This window comes from Clarias gariepinus, chromosome 4, assembly GCF_024256425.1.
Source record: "Clarias gariepinus isolate MV-2021 ecotype Netherlands chromosome 4, CGAR_prim_01v2, whole genome shotgun sequence".
In the NCBI taxonomy this organism is placed as follows: domain Eukaryota; kingdom Metazoa; phylum Chordata; class Actinopteri; order Siluriformes; family Clariidae; genus Clarias; species Clarias gariepinus.
Genome location: NC_071103.1, coordinates 24,340,520 through 24,363,256, shown reverse-complemented (window position 1 = coordinate 24,363,256; position 22,737 = coordinate 24,340,520). Strand labels below are relative to the sequence as shown.

At 36.7% G+C, this 22,737-nt stretch overlaps 1 protein-coding gene across 4 annotated transcripts in view; it reads left to right on the top strand.

Moving 5' to 3' along the window:
- The window catches only part of map7d1a (MAP7 domain containing 1a), a 46,326-nt gene that overhangs the window by 11,914 nt on the left and 11,675 nt on the right, over positions 1-22,737 (top strand). Inside the window, exons 2-7 of one of the 4 annotated variants that reach the window (XM_053495037.1) lie at positions 6,271-6,423; positions 13,937-14,005; positions 14,436-14,456; positions 18,091-18,254; positions 18,417-18,528; positions 22,355-22,459. In XM_053495037.1, coding sequence (XP_053351012.1) covers positions 6,271-6,423; positions 13,937-14,005; positions 14,436-14,456; positions 18,091-18,254; positions 18,417-18,528; positions 22,355-22,459 — 624 coding nt within the window. The remainder of the gene's footprint in view (positions 1-6,270; positions 6,424-13,936; positions 14,006-14,435; positions 14,457-18,090; positions 18,255-18,416; positions 18,529-22,354; positions 22,460-22,737) is intronic. The other 3 variants (XM_053495038.1, XM_053495039.1, XM_053495040.1) reach the window with 3 other exon arrangements.

The following is a 22,737-nucleotide window of genomic DNA, read 5'->3' as shown; positions in this document are numbered from 1 at the left end:
GTGTTCTGTACTGGCATGTATTCCTATGAAAGAATTTAGCTCTGTGACATGAAGAACCAGCACAACTGACGTTTTCTTATACTGTGGTAATCTGTCTACTGTAGTACTGTATATTTTAAACCAAACTCACTACTAACGGAATACCACACGGACTTTGAGAAAATGTCTTGAAAATACAATACTTCTTTGCACTTTGCAAAAAAACATGCAGCCTTAAAGTTGAGCAGGACAACAGAGCAAATATTTATATTGATCAACGATATGCTGAACCTCAACTTGTTTACCTGAGGACATGTTTGATAAGCATAAAGCGGCCTCACTCAAGCTTGCACCATACCCCTTGCAGTTTGTCTGTGAGTGACTAAAAATATTCCTAGCTCAGAGTAGGACATAAAAGTTTTTAACGTCGTAAAGCTTCTTAAAAGCTTCTTACTTTTTTTTCCCAGTAAGGAGTAGGACTATGCCAAGGAAAGCGTGTGACGTCACTTTTTTATGACATTGAGAGCTGTAAACAAGGCTACAGGTTATAGTGGGCGTTGTAGTTTTCACAGGTTTTTGTAGTTTAAATGGTGCAAAAGCGAAATGGTGAAATCAGCAGCAGTTGTATGAAAGTTTTATGCATATAGACAAAACTTATAGATGTGTGACTAGACTGCATGATGTTATGCTAATCAGACTGCTCCAATCACAACTGTTTTAGGTCCCTATAATAGAGCTGTGTAGGACGATAGATAAAAATAGATAAAAAAATAGAAAGATAAAAAATAAGTGGAGGCAATTTGTCAATGCCAACTTTGTGCCAGTTTGCCGCACTTACCCCTGAGGGATGAGTAAAACGGGGGTATGAAAAATAAAGTTAAATAAAGTTGTGTACACTTAATTTAATATAAATATATCAAATGTATATATAAATACAGTTATTTTAATGTGTGTGCCATAAATGATGCCCACAACTCCCACAAATCTAGTCCATCTTTTATGAGCTCCGTGTCAATCATTGTTACTAAAACGCCATTTACTCGCTGCTCCTAACCAACCACCCTGGAACTCACCTACATTTTGATGGAGATAGGAATGATTTCCTATTTTAAGAATGTTCATTAATTGCTTTTACTCTTACTCCTAAAAGTAGGACCAAAATTGCATCACTTTGAGAATTTTTGGAGGATTTCCTACTATGAGATGCTTACTAAATACAGGCCCAGATTTTAATTCATCCAAACTAAACAAGGCAGGGAAACTAACGAACAAACTGGCAGACTGGAATTATCGAAGCAGTCATGCTTGACTTGGAGAACAGAATGAATGTGTTTATGTCTTGAAAAGTCTTTGAAGCAAGCCTATGCACTCTCAGAAATACAGACTTACTGCACAGGAAGTTTAGGATCTTGACCTTAAGTAAAGTGACCTAATTGACTCTCTGACCTAATTGACTAAAAAAAACCCAGGGTGAATCAAGAGAATACAGTGCTGAATCGAGTCACTGACTGATCTGTAGCAGCAGCAGCAGGCCAGGCTGTAACAAAGGCTCGAGTGTGGCTGAATGTGAGAATAGTTATCTGTTTGAATTCAGACATAATGGTATTGTTTATTAATTTTTTGTCTCTCAAGCAAGTCAATCAGCAAGCTTAGCCTGATTAAGTGCTGACTGATATTTCTCTAGCACTTTCCTATAGCTGCACATAGGGATGGAAATTTCCAGGTATCAGCCGATAGGATATCATCACGATACCTAGTTGCTGATTCGATTTGTATTGCTATTTCTCAAGTATCATGATTTTATAAAGCAATTCTAAGCAAATTTAGGAAATAATTTCCTAAAATAATGAATATGTTCCCACCTCTAATCTCACCTGTAGGGTTAAAAGGGATCTGCAGTATTTTATGCCTAAAATGCAAACAGACATAGATTTGAAAATAAATTTTTAAAACTTGAATTTGGAGTCAAAAGAATTGCAAAAAAGTGATCTCTAGCTGCTAACTATCTCAGAAGTGGGTTTCATAGTGATCTCTGCTCTCACAGAGCCAAATAGTGGCAGTTTGTGATGCTTCTAAAGGCAAGAAACTAGACCAGAAGAGTAAATGTAAGACAGAACAGCATAACAAATGGGAACAGATGTCCTGGGATATTTTGTACATTTGTAAAACGCTTATTAAACATGGAAGCAGAATCTGGTGAATTAGATGTGGATGAGTGTTTTCCTGCAGGTGGTTTTCTGATCTGATGAACTGAGGCTTGATGTTTTTCATCAGTGAAACAGAAAGCAGCATGGCCAGACAGTTCCACTGAGCTCAGTAAAATACACAGTTAAATACACACACATGCACATGCATGCACACAGGCCCTAGGTGCCTAAACAACCTTCTTCCGAGTGTCACTAAAATAAATGTTATCTAGATCATATGTCTTTTACTTATTATTTTGCAATATTTTAAAATTGGATTTAAAACTAAAGAAGAAAAAAAAATATTCACAACATAATCTCTTCCTCCCCATCTCTCTCTCTCTCTCACACACACACACACACACACACACACAGACACACATACTCACTCCCCCTCTCGTCCTTTTCCCACCCCCGCATGAGGGGCACCCTTACTTCTTACATCACCCATCCGGTGTGAGGGAGAGGGGTGTCGGAGGGAGGATGAGGTAATTCATTAGCCTCTCACTCCTGCTGAAATGAGATGCAGCTCTATTCTTTTCCAGTTCCTCTGCTCTTTCTCTCTCTAGTCCCTCTCCCCTTTACTATGTTGGATTTCACTGACAGCACTTGCTACCATTTCCGACCCCCTATTTGTCTAATTTCCATTTTTTAAAGCACATGATGAGACTTTAGAAGCATGGCTTGTTTGGCAGGGCTGTTCTGAAATCCCAATTTGACTAACATTTTTTTTTTTTTTAATAAACTCTAGTTAATCAATCAGATCAGTAATTGTCATAGTGCAATAGTCCACAACTTGGTTAGAAATAGTGCAGTTTCTTTTTTAAAATTAACTAACTATCTTCAAATATCTATAACAGAATGACATATATTTAATTAACTAACATAAAACATTTTTGTGGGTTTTCCCTGATAGCAAGCATTATGATCCTTCTAACAAGGTTTCAGAGGAAAAAAATTACGCCTCGAGCGTGTGAACTGCCTGTGGATGAGTTCACTTCTCTCTAAACAAAGCAAGAATTATGACCTTGCCATGAAGCACAGCAAGATAGTGTTTTCAGTTAGTCTAAATTACTCTCTCTCTCTTCTTCTTTCTCTGTTTCTTGCTCGCGCTCTATCTTGCCCTCTCTCTCTCTCTCTCTTTCTTACACACACACACATATTTCACAGTTCCTCCCCATTATGCACTCTTTCCACCATTGATTGCTTGCTAACATTGAGGCTTTTTTCTGACTCAGCTCCTGTACACTTTGCTTTTATTGATGAAACAGATGGAGACACGTTCGCGTGTTTGGATTGGCGTATCAGACCATAGTTTTTATGACCAAATGAGCAGTAACGTAGCTGTGTGAGAAGAGCAGGGATTTTACCTTGACTTTATCCAGGTCCATTTTAAATAGTATGTTAGTACAGTGTGCTTCCTTTACAGTGTAATCAAAGATGCGCCAACAGGATTTTTTTGTTGTTGCAGACATGCCTTCTGAAGGTTGGACAAATGAGCAGGACATATGCTAGCCCACCAGGGAAGTGAAAGCTCCTATAGCCTATCCCACTCCCACGGGTTTGTTGTACAGAAACAAGGATTGCACATTTTACATAAACAAGAGTTGAACAGATTAAAGACCGATCATCGGTTAATCATTAGGATGCAACGATTGTTTTATTATAACAGTACTGGTACAATCCCACCAAATTAGTTATGTAGAACCAATTAATGAAGACTACCTTAAACAAACCAATAAGGCTTCCAGAACAGAAAATACTGTTTACCTCTTTTTGTCTAAAAACATGGTCGATAAAAATACATTGTCTAGTTTTGCATTCCCCTTGCTCTGTAGCGCACCCTCTTGTGGTGTCCAATTTATAGATTTGTGAGCTATGAAGAAACATTATGCAAAACAAACCTTATCGTTAACAACTATTTAAATAATTAAATTCCTAATGAAAGTAAATAACTTAACATCCTGAACAGAATAGAGGATTAACAACAATAAATTGTGGCTGCTAACATATTATAACCGATGGATAGCTAGTCAGATAGTTATACAATATTAAGTCTAGTCCAGAATCTTCATTCTCTCTATATGTTCAACTGCAAGGTAAAATATTGTTTGGATGTGCACTTACTATATTTCAATATACTTTATTAGCTGAACTCTAGTTTGAATAGATTTATGAATAGATTTGGATTGGCCTCATGTGGTTTACCCAGGTTAATGTTTATTCATAAAGTGTTATTCTGAATGAGAGCTATTAGATGGATTAATGTTCCATGTACATGTAGCGGATGTATGTGCATTCTAGTCAGTAAATATGAATCACCTCTAGTGATTTAAGCATTCATTACAGTTAATTATTTTCCTGGTGGGTTTGGTTCAGGATTTAATTACTCATATTGAATTCTGTGCTGCAGAACCTCCCTTTACATTGCCTTCCAGTTTTGGGAGCTATATCTAGACAAATCTTCTCCAAGGTTTCATGCTGCCTTGGTTGGAGAACTTGGAATGTTCAACTTGCTAGTTGTTTACAGCCGAGACACTATCTGATACGGAGGTATATTAAGTGTTCACCAAGAATATGTAAAATGTGTATGTTTCAGACAGTACTGCGGAAATACCATGAAATGTAATTAAACTCTTGAACTTTGCTTCAAGTCATCCAGGATAAAAAAAAATAAATCTGCTCAGCAGTGTCTCCGGCCACACCTCAGGTTCAACAAAGAAAACGGTATCGCTGTGCAAAAAGGATAATCTCTCTGGACATACCACATCATGTTCTTATTATGAAGAGTTCTCTATAACACTGCAACCAGAAGGAGGTTGCTATGTCCGTTTTATTGGGTAATTACATGGAAATCATCATAAGGCAGTAATGTTTTAAAAAAGATCCCTGATTGAATTTCTCCACTTTTTTTTCCTTCTTTTTAAATTCGCCATGTTGATAATTGGAGGTTCATGTGGAGGAAAAAAATCATCTTTTTAAAATCTCTTAGATATAAGCTCCATGCCATCTATGACATGGCTGAATAAGAGACTGAGCTTGTACTAGAACTTGTCTCATTGAATTGATGGCCTTTGTGTTGTTATTTAAATTTTCACATGCACAAGACAAGTGACAATTGACAATTCCTTCAAGTAATTCCTCTTCCTAAGGGAAAAAAAACAACAACTTAATCACAGCTGTCATTTAGACTCGCTCTTGATTTTGCCATGACCTCTTAAGAGCGCTTTTACACTAGGGAATGAGACATGGATCAAAGTACTCGTGACCCCAAAGTCGAGCACATTAGCATAATGTGAACACTCCATATCGTGTTCTCAGCGTGACTGTTCCTTGGCAAAGTTTTTACACATTTTTGGAACTGAATGGAGGAAGCATGGAGAAGGTGGAGAGGAATGGTGGAAAGTTATATAGATGGCTGATTGTTGTGGGGTGTGTGTGAACCTATAATTGTCTCATTAATATATTAATATAGTATTTTTTATATTATATATATATATATATATATATATATATATATATATATATATATATATATATATAAAAATCAGGAAATGCACAGTAGAGATTAATATAGCAGGGTTTATGTGTGTACTTATTTTTCCTTCATAAGACAGATTGCCTGCCCTCTGTAACATCTAATGACTTAAATGCTTTAATTATAAGTATGAAGTCATCAGCTGTTCTTCCTCTTTTACTTTGCTAAATCAATACAATAACTCTACAGAGGAGGCACAGCTTCACTGCTATTCTTCTCCAACTTGGCCAGATTGTGCTTTAAACTGCTGTTTTTTTTATCATTAACATAATTGTGTTGATTATAGAGGGAAATAAAAATCCCGTTCCTTTTCTGGTAAGTCCGTATTTATGCTGCCTGTGTTCTGATATTTGTGAGCATGTCAGTATAGGATGGAAGCATGTTGTCTTTTTTCTTGATGCAGTAATTTGGCATAGTGGAAATAAACGTATTTATGAAACTATGAAGCACAATCAGTTGTGGTCATACAAATATCCATATCCTAGCTATTCTCAATGCTTTTATTTGAACATAGAGCTATTCCTGTTTGTGGCAGCTTCTGATATTCTTTTGTTCTTTATTTGTCAGATTCCCCCAATTCTTCGCATGTGAAAGCCAACATCGGCAAATGCAAGGAATCGAAGACCCCTTCAAGGAAAGAAACTGAACGCCGCACTGTTGGTGCAAGACCAGACATCATTCCAAAGTCAACCTCCACACCCAGTCCACACAATAAAAAAGGTAAGTGTGCATTCTACATGGTAAAAGGGTGTGGTTTTATAGTCATATTTCAATAATTATTTTGAATATTATGATTAAGGGCTGTTTACACATGACGATTGCTTTGTACCATGTCTGAATTTCAGTAATATTGTTCTGTACCCCAGTACACTTGTGCATCCATGCTCTCCTATACAATAGATGGCACTGTGTGCTTAGTTAGTTCTGCGAGCCATTTTTTAACACACAAACATGACCTGACCTTCGCACTATGCCTAATATTTAGAGCTGTGTGATTAAACCATTACGGTGGTGCAGCATGTAGTGTTGTCATCTCAACGTACCTGCTTTAACTCTCAGCAAGAGATACTGTCTGTGTGTATCTCAGAACTTTATTGTGGGTTTCCCTTTGTCAGCGATGGAAATTCTGCTACCTGGGTCATGCATAAAGCAGGAGAAATCAATGAATGAATGATTAAGACATGATCTACCAGGCAGTCTAGAGTTAGTTCTTATAGATTTGCTCTCCAGTCTGTTGTTCCCAGACTAGCAAATTTATTCATTAGGGTCTATTCAAGGAGTCTCGAATTTTAAATGAAACCAGCACCTTGCCAGGATGTTTTCTAATAGGAGATGGTTTTTATACAATATAGTTTTCCATGCTCTAGCTGCTGTAAGTGCAACCAGAACTAAAATGCACAGATAATGTTCCATTAATGTTGACCATGGATCAGTTCATTGAGGTGAATGATGAAGCCTAATGTTGATCGACCTGGTGTGGCACCAGCTTACTCAATCTTTAGGAAAGGACCAGCAGTGCAACCTGACTGGACATCACATTTTATTTATTGTGTGCCAGCCGGAAGGATTTTAATAGCCTGCTTTGTTCAGGCCATTTTATTGATAAGTGCTAGGAAGACAGGAAAACATGGGTGGCATACACTAACAAAACTATGTACTGTAATAAACCTGAATAAATTGTATTATTGCAGCTAGTTTTAAACATAAATATTTAATTTAATAAAGTATTGAATTATATTAAAATGTTTAGTATTTTCCATGCTTAGCCATATCATAATGTATGCCATATTTCTTTATTTAAAAAAATGAAAGAAAAGCATCCTTGATCATCAACCACAAGTTCATTTAGGTAACATTAATGGAAGAACAAAAAAGATTATTAGCAGTACATCTACAAAGCTATGGCAATCAAACAGTGCCATACAGGGTGGAATGGATTTGTCTCATATCATAATAATAATTATAATAATAATAATGACCCCTATTAAAGTCAAATTAGTAAGCAAAGTAAGAAAAATTAGTCTTGTAATGATACAGTCATGGCCAAAATTGGACTGGACAAAATTATTGGCACCCTTTTAAAATTATGGTTAAATAAGATTGTTGCAAGCTTGTGATGCTCCTTTAAACTCACCTGGGGCAAGTAACAGGTGTGGGCAATATAAAAATCACACCTTAAAGCAGATAAAAGGAAGAGACGTTTACTTAGTCTTTGCATTGTGTGTCTGTGTGTGCCACACTAAGCATGGACAACAGAAAGAGGAAAAGAGAATTGTGTGAGGACTTGAGAACCAAAACTGTGGAAAAATATCAACAATCTCTAAAGGTTACAAGTCCATCTCCAGAGATCTAGATTTGCCTTTGTCCACAGTGTGCAACATTGTTAAGAAGCCATGGCACTTGCAACCCATGGCACTGTGGCTAATCTCCCCGGGTGTGGACGGAAGAAAAAAATTGATAAAAGGTTGCAACGCAGGATCGTCCGGATGGTGAATAAGCAGCCCCAAACAAGTTCCAAAGAAATTCAAGCTGTCCTGCAGGCTCAGGGAGCATCAGTGTCAGCGCGAACTATCCGTCGACATTTAAATGAAATGAAACGTTATGGCAGGAGACCCATGAGGACCGCACTGCTGACACAGAGACTGCAGTTGTTAAAGATGTTCAGAGGTTCAAAGATGTTTTGGGCTTGTTTTGCTGCCTCTGGCACTGGGTGCCTTGACTGCGTGCAAGGCATCATGAAATCTGAGGATTACCAAAGTATTTTGGGTCGCACTGTAGGACTCAGTGTCATAAAGATGGGTTTGCGTCCGAGATCTTACTGTAGGTCTTCCAGCAGAACGTTGAACCCAAACCTACTTCAAAAAGCACCCAGAAATGGATGGCAACAAATCGCTGGAGAGTTCAGAAGTGGCCAGCAATAAGTCCATTGTTAAGAGATCCTAAAATTGCTGCTGGGAAAAAGTACACTTCCAATATGAGAGACCAGGAGCAGTTTGCAAAGGGAGAGTGGTCCCAAATTCCGGGTGAGAGGTAAGAAGCTTATTGATGGTTATAGGAAGCGACTGATTTTAGTTATTTTTTCCAAAGGGTGTGCAACCAAATATTAAGTTAAGGGTGCCAATAATTTCGTCCAGCCCATTTTTGGAGTTTTGTGTGACATTATGACAAATTTGCTTTTTTTCTCCCTTTTTTTGTTTTATTCCAAAACACACAAAGAGAACAAACATGTGTAGAGCAAAACATGTGTTAATGCAATACTTTTCTGTGAGAAATACTTGATTTAAGAAAAATTAAATGTTTCGGGAAACAACTTATGAATGTGATTGGAGAGCACAAATATCAATGATAGAAATCACAGGTACGAAAAAATAGAGATTCAAAATCAAGATTCAAATAACTTTATTAATCCCAGAGGGAAATTGCTTATGCTCGGTTACAGGTGCTCACAGTTGTTAACTAAGAAAGGTAATAAAGAATAAAGGTAATAAATAATAATAATAATAATCTTAAAAAAAAAGTGTAATTGAGTGTAATTAAGATTACTTCAGGATTGGGGCTAAACACTTTGTGTGTGTGGCCATATGAAAACCACTTGCTAAAGAGACCAGTTGGAAAAAAGGCTTTGCTAGGAAGCATATAAACACCGTGAAAAGGTGAATAAATATAATTATGATGTATGCATGCTTTAAAAATGTTTTACAGAAAAAAAAAAAACAGAACAAGAATAAATGAATCCCAGCATGCATCAGTACAGAGTGACCTTGAAAGTTCTGCAGGTGGTATCTAACAGTGTGTAGCCTGTCCTTATGGAGTGTCCGGTCAGCATTAGAGAGAACACGCTGCTCTGCGCTTCTATTGCCAGTTTCACTCCTGAACACAGGACTAGGGCTCGTTGCTATGGAGACGCTCTTCTTGCTGATGCTAGATGACCTGGATGCACCGATGTTAATGGATGAACTATTCCTTCCCTTTTTAAAGAGCCATGCTCCTGTTATAGTTGTCGTCTCTTCTCATAGTTACAGGCTGCAGGTTTTCAGTCTGTTCTGCCGGTACCGAATAGATGGCTTGTGAAAGTACCCGATGATTATACATAATCACGTAATTTGCAACACTTGCTTTGAGTGCTGATCTCCTCTCTAACAAAATATATGCACATTTACATTGCGGAGAGAGCCTCTGTTTCTCCGGTAATCCACTCTGCCCACCAGTAAACATAGTAAGCATCATTTTAATGACTGAGAGTTCATTAAAACTGCATTTACATTTATGACACACTTCAGTGAGAACAGGGAAAGAATGATGAGTTAACTGGAGGGATTTGGAGCACAAGCTGATGCACAAACCTTTAATGGAATACATGCAGAGCACACCAATGCATCAGGCAATTCATATTTCATCTGAAGCTGATCTTTTCTCAAGCATCCCTGCAGGAAACTAACAACCAACAGATATATTGATGTTGTTCTTTTTTTCTGACAGATGCCAAAATCTTTGAGAAACATAGCCATAGGGGGGGATATGATTTTGTCACTAAGAAAGTGAGATTAAGAACCGTCAGAACGGATTTCATTGTTCACTGATATCAACATTAAAACATTTAAGCTGCTGTGTGCTATTTTAATCTTCTTAATATAGCACACTTATATTTTGGGCAAATTGACTTTTGGATTTGAATAAAGGCATGCTTTTTGTATTATATTTAATTTTCACACAATTAATCATGTTTAGCTTAATTATTAACTACACCCAAGATAGGTGATCCAAAAGGGATAATTCACTAATGGGGTCAATATGATCATTTTAAGCCCTCATAAAACAAGAAGACTTTTCCTCAGAATTTATGCACCTTCCTGTTTTTTAAAGTATGCTTATTCACAATATTCTCGTACTGATGATTCTTCTATTGCACTTAACACTGCATCTGTCTCGCTTAATCATTATGTCAAGGGGATTTTCTACGCCTCTGGCTTGTCTATTAAAGATCTACAGCTATATCCGGATTTTAATAAACTGCTTTGTGACTAAAATACTATATGACTAAAAATATAATTGAATTTCATCAGATACTTTATTTATATACACTATATATCTACTTCTGTGATTTTATATGATGACGTAAGGTAAATTAGCATCATATAAACATCTCAGTCTAATGTCCAATTGAAATTAATTTTCTTTGGAAATAAGCGAGTGGTACAATACAAACCTTTTAATATCCTAATACCTAGTTAACCCAGTGTAAGTATGTATCCAATGATGTAAACTTTAAAGCACTTTTTGTAAGTCGCTCTGGATAAGAGTGTCTGCCAAATGCCTAAATGTAAATATTCCATTCATGTAAACACTTAATCCGATCTGAAGGAATAAATGTATTCCTTCTATGCAGGTTTGCCCCACATCGGGGTGACATTAGCTGACTTAACTTGACTTGAGTTTTATAAATAATAATAATAATAATAATAATAATAATTTGTAAGGAGTATAATAGACCACATCAAGATAGTTTTTGGACAATTTGTCTGTCTGTGCACGCATCGAGTGAAAACTACTGAACAAAAGTTAATGGGGTTTACAGGTGTATTTGTCCGAGCTTAAGGTAACATATAGGCTTTGTTTCTTTGCCCGTCGCTCACAGGAAGAGAAGATAAGCTACATTAACCTTAAAATAGAAAACGCCCTTATATCATAATAAAATTGACCTTAAAAAGAATCATTAGTTCATCTGAAAATTCAACAGGTGGCTCAGTAAATTCTTTAAATCCGCACTTATATGTGTGCAGTTAAAATCTTCATAATAAATGCGATCCCACACCTTCATTGGGCACACTTCACAATAACATGTAACAATTTTAGTTAATTACAAAATTTAACAGATGCCGTTGCACAATTTTTAAAAAACGCGCTTATGAGTGTGTAGTCAAATTCCACGCAGATGAAGTTGTGGGCACATCTAGTACACAATATAGTATTTATCCAACCATAGATTAGACTGAATGCTTGTAACCAATCATGATGCAGAAGGCGGGATATCCAAAAAGATGGAAAGCCTAATCTAATCTCAAAGTTGGAGAAAAAAAGCTGCTGCTGCTTCTTATATTTCTGGCAGATTAAAAGCCATGATAAAGTTTTATTCTGATTTAAGGCTTGGGGTTTGGAAACACATGTGATATACTGTATAGATCCATGTGAACAGATAGAAATCTTGCATGTAAAAGTAGCTATAGGGTTGTGCTCATAGTGGTGGTTGTTTTTAATGCAACAGTCTAAAATAATGAACTAATTTATATCTAAACACGTGATTAAAAAAAAAAAAAAACATTTAAAGTGATTTATATTCCCTCCTGCAATCCAGTCCAGATTCCACTGCTTTTCACCATGTGCTGTTTTTGGGTCAGAATCCTTTTTCTGCCTCGGACTGAGTGACTCAACATGATGAATGTAGTTTGCTCATCAGTTCTTGCAACTCATGGGACTCTTTAGCTTTTTTGTGCACTATAAATATCAGGCAAAGTGGAGCACAGGGTGCCATGGAACCTGTCTGTAGTAGCTTTGGTTAATTGTTTATTACAGTAAAAAGGAATAAAACAATCTTTTTGTTTTCTTTAGAAATTAATACACATTTTCCCCATTATTGTCCAGTCTAGTAGTACCTAGTAACAGTTTTAATAATAAATAAATAAAATAATAATATAATCATCAGTCTGACCTAAATCAGTCTGATCTCCTAAAAGCCCAACATTCACAACCTTGATTAGCTAAAGGAGGTGTGTATGTGGGTAAAGCCCAGTTTGCTGTGTAAGACATATTTTAGCCAGTTCAGCCACATAAATTCTAATCGAGCTGCTCCCTCCTAAACAAATACTGATGAAAATAAGCTGATTAAGACAATGTGATTAGCAGTTAAATGAATATTTCAGCCCAAAATAACTTACTTTTCCCCTGCCCTTAAATATAATTTGTCAGTTAAGACATCTTTGGCATACAGACTTTGCTTCTTTTGTTTTGCACTAGATTTCTAAATCTACCATGAAATGCACAAAATACATTTGCAATGTTCTATGCCTGTAACAACACATATTAAAACAAGAACCAAAAACCCAGTAAATGCATCTCTTGTGTAAAATTTCTTTAACACTTCTTAATGGAAAAAAAAAAACCCCTAAAAAATTCTACATTTCATATATCTTTCTCTTATATTACATGGAGGATCCAGCATCAACATACTGTATTAACAGTAACGAATTAAATCAAGTGCATCAAGCTCTGTCCACGTCATGCAGTCTATAAATAATACATGAAAAAATTATAGAAGAATAATAGATTTTTGGCAGTGTATGTCAAAAGTTATGTATATGTTTGTGGTATAGTATAAGTTATAGTATGTGCCAATTATTACAGTGTAAAGTTGGATCAGGTTTGAGGTTTATTTAGTAAATCTGCAATCCTGACTGATTGATTGCAGGACCAGATATATGACTTTTATGATTTACCTTAACATAAAAAACAAAATGATATAGTCGGATTTGGTTATGACAGTGATGTCCAAGCCATTTAGTGACGGAAGCTAAGAATCATAAAGTTGTCCTAATAAATAAATAAATAAATAAATATATATACATATGTAAGATTGTATTCGCGGTTAGGCAAATCGGATGCTAATTTTAATGTACTGATTGTAATCTATAGTAGCTAGTATTTTCTAATAAATGCTATAAACTTTGAAGACTTCAGGAGAAAGGTCGTTGTGTTTTCCTGTTTTTTAGTCACCCGAAAAAGCTGTTTTTTTGTTGTTTTTTTTGCTTGGTAATGGAAATGCTGTTGTAGCACAAGTGATAATAAAGAGATAAAAGTATGATGTGGTCTTTAATTTATAGAAATAATTGTAATCCCAGAGATATTATATAGATATTAGATATTATTTTCCTATGCACTTGTAGGGAAATAATGACCTTTAGCATGGCATCACACCATACTTTCATTAATTATTTCCTCATTACAGCATGCCATGTCATGTTTTAAACCACAGAGCGTGTTCGAATCCTCTGTGGAGACGTGGTGTGAATGACGCAGTGCTGAGAGTGGAGTCTGTCACTGCTGCCAGCCTCTGTGCTGATTTTCAATGCTTTATAGCACTGCAGATGTGAGTCTGGACTCGTCTGCACAATACCTCCTTTCATCGCTCTCTCACTTCCTCTCTTTCTTGGTCTCTGTCTCCGAATCTGTCCTTCTCTAGATGCAGTAAAGCTGGAGGAGAGACAAAAGTTGGCAAAGGAAAGGAGAGAAGAGAAGGCTAAATATTTTGGTAAGTGGTTTTCAAGAAGATGGCGCCTCCTGCTGGATGCTACGAAGTCATGCAACGTTTAAAATGTGAATTATTTTAAATTGTTTATTATTTGTATTATTTTTAACTAATCACTCACATTTGGCTAGTTTTTACTTACTTACTTCAGCATGTTTAGTTTAACTCGGAAAAGACCCTATAAACCGAAACTGTCCTTACTCAGTATACTGCATAGGAAAATAACAGTAAATTGGTTATAAACCTTTTTTTTAATGTCTCATTGTTCAACACATTTTAACACACCAAAAATCCCTTCCTGTATAAAGCCTCCCAAAGCTATAATATGTATGTGTGTTGAGTCTTTGTCCTGATGCACATGGCTGTACATATAGCAGCACTGCACTGCTTTGCATGATTGACAGGTGCTCTTGTCTTCTCTCTCACTCTCCAGAACAACGTGACCAGGTTCAAGGTAAGTCCTTCACTAAGTGTCCATGGTGGTGATGGTGGTGGTGGTTGTCAGTGTTTGGGACACACTTAGAAGCCTGATCTACTTTCTCTCTTTTTGGTTTCTTCAATTAGTCATTTGCCTAACATTCTCTTAATCTTTATTTTCTCAAATCATTTTCTCTTTTCATCTTTTCTCAAACCTCAGGTCAAACTACAGGATTTTTCTTTCATATCATTACTAATAATTCATCTATGGACGAAGCAACCCTTTACTTGACTAATAAGGCAGTACATTTTGTAGTGGTTGTAGTTTTTTCATTTGTTTGTTTAAGTATTTTGAGCCATTATGACATTTTTATACATGTTTTGTTCATTTAAAAAAATAAAGCACATGGTGATTGTACTTCTCTGTTCAGAGATTACAGTTTGAAATGAGGGCTGGCTTAGTTTTTAGTCAAAGCAAAGCATGAGTATTTATGAAAATTTTACAGGAATGAAGGCATAAAACTGACATTTACACTGAGACTGCAAGTGATGAGTCTTTTAGCTGCGGGCGAATGATTTGCATCATTAAAACACTTTAGTTCATAAGCTTATAAGAAAGATGATCCTGGCCAAGGTGGCTCTGAGCCCACTGCAGTCATTCTTGTAACCATTCAGCAAGGGAAAACTTGGGAGGCCAGCATTTTAGACACAATGCAGGCAGTTCCATCATGGCTTTCTACCTTCTACCAAGCACTAGTGAAACACTGGGATACGTGCATTAGTGTAGGGATTAGATAGAGAAATAAATATCTTTTTAGTCTTATAAATGTTACTCTGCACAATTAAAAGCCCCGGTTTGACTTAAACACTCTTTGTACAAAAAAAAAAAAAAGGTAAGGGCTATGGGCCTATGGCATTTGAGCTGGTTGTTTGAGACAATAAGATGTATTGATACAAACATGCAAAGATATACTATAATGCATAAGAGCGTTCTAGGAACAGGACCAGTGGAATACACGTGTGCAACGTATTTGTACCTATTGCCACATGAGCTTATACAATGTGTGATTATATTTCTGTGTTTTGTTTGGTATTGCATCAGTGTTAATTTCACTATAATTTACTGCATAGCCTTTGTTTCCCGAAAGAGCTCTCCTGCCCAGACTGGCTTGGCAGGAAACGGTCTGATTTTTGTATTTGGTTATTTGACCTAAATAGAGAAATTAAATACAGTGAAACCTCGGATTGCGAGTAACGTGGTTTGCGAGTGTTCTCGAGGGCCGAGGAAAGATTTTTTAAATACTGTATATTTTAACTTGGAAAACGAACAAGTCTTGGTTTACGAGTACCGAGTCTTGTATCACGCATGTGTTCTTGTTTTGATGCCGAGCGTCACATGATCACAACTAAGCCAAAGGTTTTTCTCTCTTGTGCTGTGAAATTGTGGGTAATTGTCTTCCCTGCTGAGTCTAAGTGCACGTCTCTTACTGGTATAATCAACAATGTGTAAACCAAATTGCTTCCAGAACGAATTATGCTTGTAATCCAAGGTTCCACTGTAACTTGTTCATTTCATGCCCATAACTGCAGACTTATAATTATTATGATTATCTTTTCTGTTGAGAGTAAACATATAGATATGTATGTATGTAAAAAAAAGAAAAAAAAAAAAAAATATATATATATATATATATATATATATATATATATATATATTTTTTTTTTTTTTAACTATTAAAAAAGAGACACCAGGTTCACAAAAAAATTTTTTTTTTCTTTTTTTAAATGAGGCCATCAGGTCAGAATGAGAAAACTCAATATTCAAAAATTTATCGAAAAAAAACCCCACTAATATTTCATTTGCCTGCATGTATCTTTGATTACAGCACACAATGTGGTGGCTAGTTCATGTGTAAAACTGATTCCTCATGTTCCCAGAACCACTCTTTCACATTGTGAGTGCTAAAATATGACGGTGCCATCAGGGAAGAAAAAAAAATCCTACTGATGTAATAAGCAGGTAATTCGGTACTTTCGGGTCAACGGCTGCTGTCATTTTATTGCCATGTATATATTGCAAAGTGTAGACCTTTCCAACAAACATAACACCCAGATCATAACACTGCCCCCAGAGTCTTGTACAGTGGCCAATATGCATGATGGATGCATCGCTTTATATGCTTTTCTCCTTACTCTGATGTGCTCATCGTTCAGGAATATGGTCAGTCTGGACTCATCAGACCACAGGACCTTTTCCCATTACTCAAAAGTCCAATTATTTCTGATTAGTCCCACTCACAAGTGTTTTTTTTTTTATGGGCACACAGCTGTTTTGTACGAATCCTCTCAGTCACACATTGTGTGTCACATTGTGTACCCTATTAAACATAGCTGTGATTTCTGCTGCTGAGTTTTTTTTTTTTTTTTTGATGCAGTTTCAGTGTTGCAGTGATCTCTGGTCACAGTCTTTCATGATTTTTCCCAACCACGTTTCTTCTGCAAAGTTGGTTTAGCTTTTTAGTTTAGTATATTATAAGTTTGAATAGTGTGTCAGGTGGTTCCTAATCACATTCCTAAATTTTTATAGCCTTCTTTGTTGTTTTGTTTGCTTCAGGCAGGACCTTCTGAAATAATAAAACCAAAAGATGGACGAAATTTATTCTTGTGCTAAGAACATGTTCTTACATAACTCTTATCTTTTTTTGTATCATAGTTGCAGTTTAGCCTGTGATGCATTACTTGATTTGGAGTAATTTATTTATTTATTTTTATTGATATGCGGGTCTTATTTGTATGAAGTGTAGCAAACTGAGATGTGAGCTCTGTTAGCTGTACAGTGCACAATCGCTTCACTATAGGTTTAATGTAAATTCTGGATAGTTTTAGTTTAATAACTAGTATGCATTACAGGCCGTTTCAGTGGTAATTTTTCATGCAGGCTGAATAAGATATTTAAGCCCCTGTGGGGTTTATCACGTGTTATAAAGCCTTGTGAAGCCTCATACATAATGCCATATATTATACTTGGGCACATGGGATATTACTCATCATTATAACTGTTTAGGTGTTGTTGTTTTGGCAAATTCTTTATCCTAGTGTTTGGAGGCATAGCATTCACATCTTATACAGTCTTAAGGATGTAAATGATATCATTACATTAAAGACATATCCTTATAGGTCAGGGGTTCAGGATAAGATTTACCTGTTAGTGAGGAGTAAATACAATGAATTGGTAAAGCAAGAATAATTTTTTTAAATTATAATGTTTAAATTAGAGCTTTTTTGATGTTTGGTAAAAAGGGAAGTCTTTCGTCTTTACGGTCTTTATTAGGCGACAGACGGTGACTCAGCTTTTCAGACAGCCAGGGGAAGTTCAGTCTGCCACAAAGGTGCCAAAAAAAAGTAGAGCGTTAATGTTTTTTCTTGTAGTTGTACCATCCAGGGAGAGTGGTACATAGCAGAGTGTAATGATTGCCTTTAGCTAGGTGAGGGCTGGTCCGTTTTTGGCTTTGTAGTTCAGATCCTCCTGACGTTTTTAATCCAGAACATTATTTATTGAGAATTTTTTAGGTTGTTTAGATAGTAAGGAGACTGCAGTCAAATTTGTTCAAAAACAAAACTGTCTGTTTTTAGCACTAACGAGTGTCTGTGTGTTTGATCTTTCTGTAAAGCCGCTAAAAAGTCCGAGTGGTTGGAGAAGGAGGAACGGGCCCGGCAGTCACGAGAGCAGCAGTTACAGGATCGCAGGAGGAAGTTGGAGGATCAGAGGCTGAAAGCAGAGAAACGCAGGGCTGCTCTTGAGGAGCGACAGAAACAGAAACTGGAAAAGAACAAGGTGAGAACCCATCATAGGATCAGCTTAAGGACCAAATGTGTAGGAACTCGAAAGTATTAATAAGCAGAGCTAAAATTGTTTAGAAATTTAATTCCTAGTTGTGATATTCTGTAGTCATCATGTGAATGAGTTTTTAAATGAATCCTGTGTGTTTGTGCATAGGAACGCTATGAAGCTGCTATCCAGAGGTCTACAAAAAAGACATGGGCTGAGATTCGCCAGCAGAGATGGTCATGGGCTGGAGGCCTGAGTGCCAGCTCCAGCCAGAGTCAGAGTGAGTAGCACAGAAACATGTGTAAAGATTAGCACCATTTCTAAATCTTTTTATTTATATTAATTAATATTTATAGCTTTGCTGTCAATAACATACAATATATATAATAGTAATCATTTTGATGTTAATGAGTGATGTGCAGCTACAGATAAGCTCAAGAGTTTCTGATTTAACTCACCATTTGGTCTGGTTTAGTATTTAAGGCAGAGATTAACATTATTAAATTGCCCAGCAACATTCTTATATGTGAGAAGCACAGAGCTTGTTGTTTAAATTGTCATTTTAGACTCTACTAGTTTCCTAAACTGAGTCTGCCTCTTTTGCTTTCTTTTTTCTAACATGAGAAAACTTTAAGGCCATCCACAAAGATGTGCACCTGACACTGTGCAGTTGTTGGATATTCATATGCATTATTAACACACAAAACACAAAACTCTACCTCCTTTAAAGGGGTCATCCAGTCCCATTTTTCATTAAATGTTAATATGATTCTTATATTTAATGAAAAGTTTGTAATATACTTTAATTAAAAATTCTCAATGGTTGTTTAAAAAAACACTACTTTTACTTGCTAAAGACTAGCTCTGTTCTCAGCAACCTGTTTCAGTACATGCTCCTTTAAATGCTTATGATCTCTGCTGAGCCCGCCCCCTAGTTCTGTGGGGCGTGTCTTCACAACACACTGCTTCACAAAGCAGTGTGGGCAATGTTTTGTGGGTAATGCAGTCCGAAGTGCGAAAACGCGAAAATGTGAGATAAGCTGGAATGTAGAGCCTGAGTAGTTTTTGGTTTGATTTAAGTACGGAACCCACCTGGAAGTTTGTAATATCGCCTGACAATGCAGGAATTAAAAGAATGGACATGCATCGACTCAATTGTCTTTCTCATCACTGCATGGGCATGAATTAACGGGCTGTTACACTGCCGCGAGCAACGACAAAAAAAGCGGAGAAGCTAACACAAAGTAAGTAGCGTACTGCGAGAGACACGAACGCGATGTGTTAACTGATGTGTTAACATGACTTCTTAATCATTGACAGACATCGTTATAAACCATCTAGCATTACAAAGGTAAGCATAATATAGTTTTCCGACTACGTACACAGTTTGCAACTAGACAATCACCTTAATGCATTGTTTATTATAAACGGGCGATTAGAAATTATATAGAGACGGAAGTACATAGAGAAGACGACATAACCAAGTTAACTTACACTCTGCATTCATCGCGATTATTAGAAAAGGCGATCTGCAAAGATTCATAGAAAAAGAAGTTACACTCACTGAGCCTGGTGAAGATAAAGCAAGAACACGAAGCGTTAGTACAGATCGATTTTTTTTAGAAGCTGCTTCCTAGTAAAACCTGCTTTATATTGACCCTCGTTTATAAAGCAGTCTGGTGAAAAATTATTAGCGCAAACATGAACGCATTTAGGTAAATCGGCGGGGACGTTAGCTTCAAAAACTAAATTCAGCCACTGCGTCCTCAGCGGCTTAGATGTCGGTAGTGAATGACGACTGCTGTGTTCGCTATTACACCCAACAACTGTACACCACACTCGCTTAGGCGACATTTTGCTCCAGCGTTGAAAAACAATGGCCGACAGCTTCTTCTCACTCGGGGCGGGTCTTTGCTAAAACACCAGTGTCAATCAACTATAGTAGGAGCGGCCTCTGTCGGTGTGGCGTCACATCGACAGGCATTTGAGATTGGCCTGATTTCAGAAGGGGCATGTTATTTTAATAAATGAAAAGAAAATCACTGGGCGGCTCTTTATCATTGTAGAGTGGTTGTGTACACACTCTCCTAACACACATTTCAGTCCAAACGGCTTGAAAAATGACTGTATGACCCCCTTAAAGAAAAACTTGCAAATATGCATGAATTGTCATCTTTTTTTTTAGTATGGTGATGCTTTATTATAAAGATTGTAAATAAAAGAAGAACTGTGGTACAAGACTGGCAAATATTGCAAGCAAAGAATGTGAAGCCAAATATTAATCGTTAGTTAAATTTATTTACTTTAAGACTGTTTCAATACCTCTACTCACCTTAACTTGCCCTGTTTCAGGTTTATCACATCTGGGCATAAATATCAGGATATTAAAAAACTGAAATTCTGATCTATCGTGTTATCTTTGTGGTTTGATCTCAAACCCAAATGTGCCATGTATAACAAAAACAAAATAATCGGTCTTGACGCTCCAATACTTTGGGAGGACGCTTTGTATAACAGTAAATTTCAGGATACTGCAAAAATTACACAGTAAGAAGTGCAAAATTCCCAACATTTTCTATTTACACTGTAAATGCATGCTCATTTGTATCACTAATAATGAGAAAAACGACTTTACAGGATAGAATTATACTCACCGAAGCGTAACTGTTCTCTTATAAAAGGCAATTATTCTATTACAGAAGACTGCAGACCATATTCTCTTACAGAAATGTCCTGTATGAACAGACCTGTGTGTATGACTGTTATAGTATGAAATCCTTCCATTCATGTGGTCAGTTGAGTAGAACAGTAAAGATCATTAACAGTAGACTGTTTCAGGTGTTGGGTGTATAGTCTAAGATCCTTGTCGCCATAAAAGGCAGAGATATGAAAGTTTTACATAACACTCAAATTTGAACTGGGTATAATTCGCACATTAATATAAACTATTAGTTACTAATTTGCAGGATTGTGACTGAAAGCTTGTGGTTAGGTGTATAAATGGCTTGAAAAGCTTTTAGCTGTTGGAGAAGAATGTTCAGTTTGTCTACATGTGTTTCCAAGTGTGATCAAAACAACTGTTTCCAGATGTGATGTTTTGACCTAAATACAGTATCCTGGGCTGATAAACAGAAGGAACATATTTATAACTCAGCTGAGGGGTTTAAGGTTCTTGCTAAAGAGCTCCCTTAATATAGGCCTCAGAGTATTGCCTTATTCACAGAGAGTAGGATTGGCTGTTAGGATTTTGGTACTACCTCTCCGCCTGTTACGGTTTTCATTCAGATAGCAGGTGTGACTTAATTGGAGTAAAAGATGTCCAGTCCTTTCTGGATAATATTGGAGAGTTAAACTTCACCCTAAAATGTAAATTGTGATTATATTGAAAACATATATTGAGTCTACAAGACGATACACTGATGGTGGAATTAGCATGAAATTTGAAGCTCTGGAAACCTGTTCTTTTTAACCAGAGAGTTTTTTGTGAGGATGAGGAGGTGACAGAGTCGGACAGAAGTCGGACTCCACCACCACCTCTATCAGAACAGACTTGAGTTAGTCGGGTCTTTCAGTAATGATTTCCCCTTAAACTATTATGAGTTTTCCTGATCCTGCTTTAAGATTCACTTGGCTCTGCTGAATTAAAATGAACAGTAATCGTGTCCTGCAGAGCAATCTAGGGATTATGCTAAATCACTGCAGTGCAGCTTAGTACTGCATACTGAAGGCTGCACAATCTCTTCGCTCCAAGGAAGGACATTTTCACTGATTTACAGTACTGTACTGTACAGAAGTCTTCATTCAGATGCAAATAAATGCTATCAAGCAAGTATGCCTTCCAAAAAGAAAAAAAAAAGCAATTATATGACATATTGCATAAATCTTATTTTTTCCCTCTGTTTGGCCAGTGCTTATTTATGTTTGTGTATGAACTGTATAAAATGACTTTAAGTCACTTTAAGAAGGGCCTGATGAACATCCTATAATTTGAACATCATTTTAACTTGTAATATTTCATCCATGGCACGCTGTTGCTGATGTTCAGCACTTCCATCCATTAGCAGTGTCCATCAACGTGTGTGTTCGGTATGCTCTGGGTTTTACAGGCCGATGCTCAATTTCTGCAGTCAACCTTCCCAAACATGTGGACTCTGTTATAAACAAGCGTCTCTCCAAATCCTCTGCCACCCTCTGGACCTCCCCCAGCAGAAGTAAGACAACCGACCGCCTGGACTTGGTCTCTTCCCCTCGTCATCTTTGGCTCCTCCCCTCATATTTTATTATTTCTGTTTTCCCTTATTTATTTATTTATTTGACATCCATTAATTTTCTTCTCCTGGCAATCACAGAATCATTCCCCCTGTCCAACCTGTCCACCGGATTTGGGTCTTGAGTTTCATAAATCCTGACATATGCATTTTTACACCGATACAAATGTATGACTTTTGATAGCCTGTCCCTTTATGTTCTGTTCCTCCACCTTGTTTTG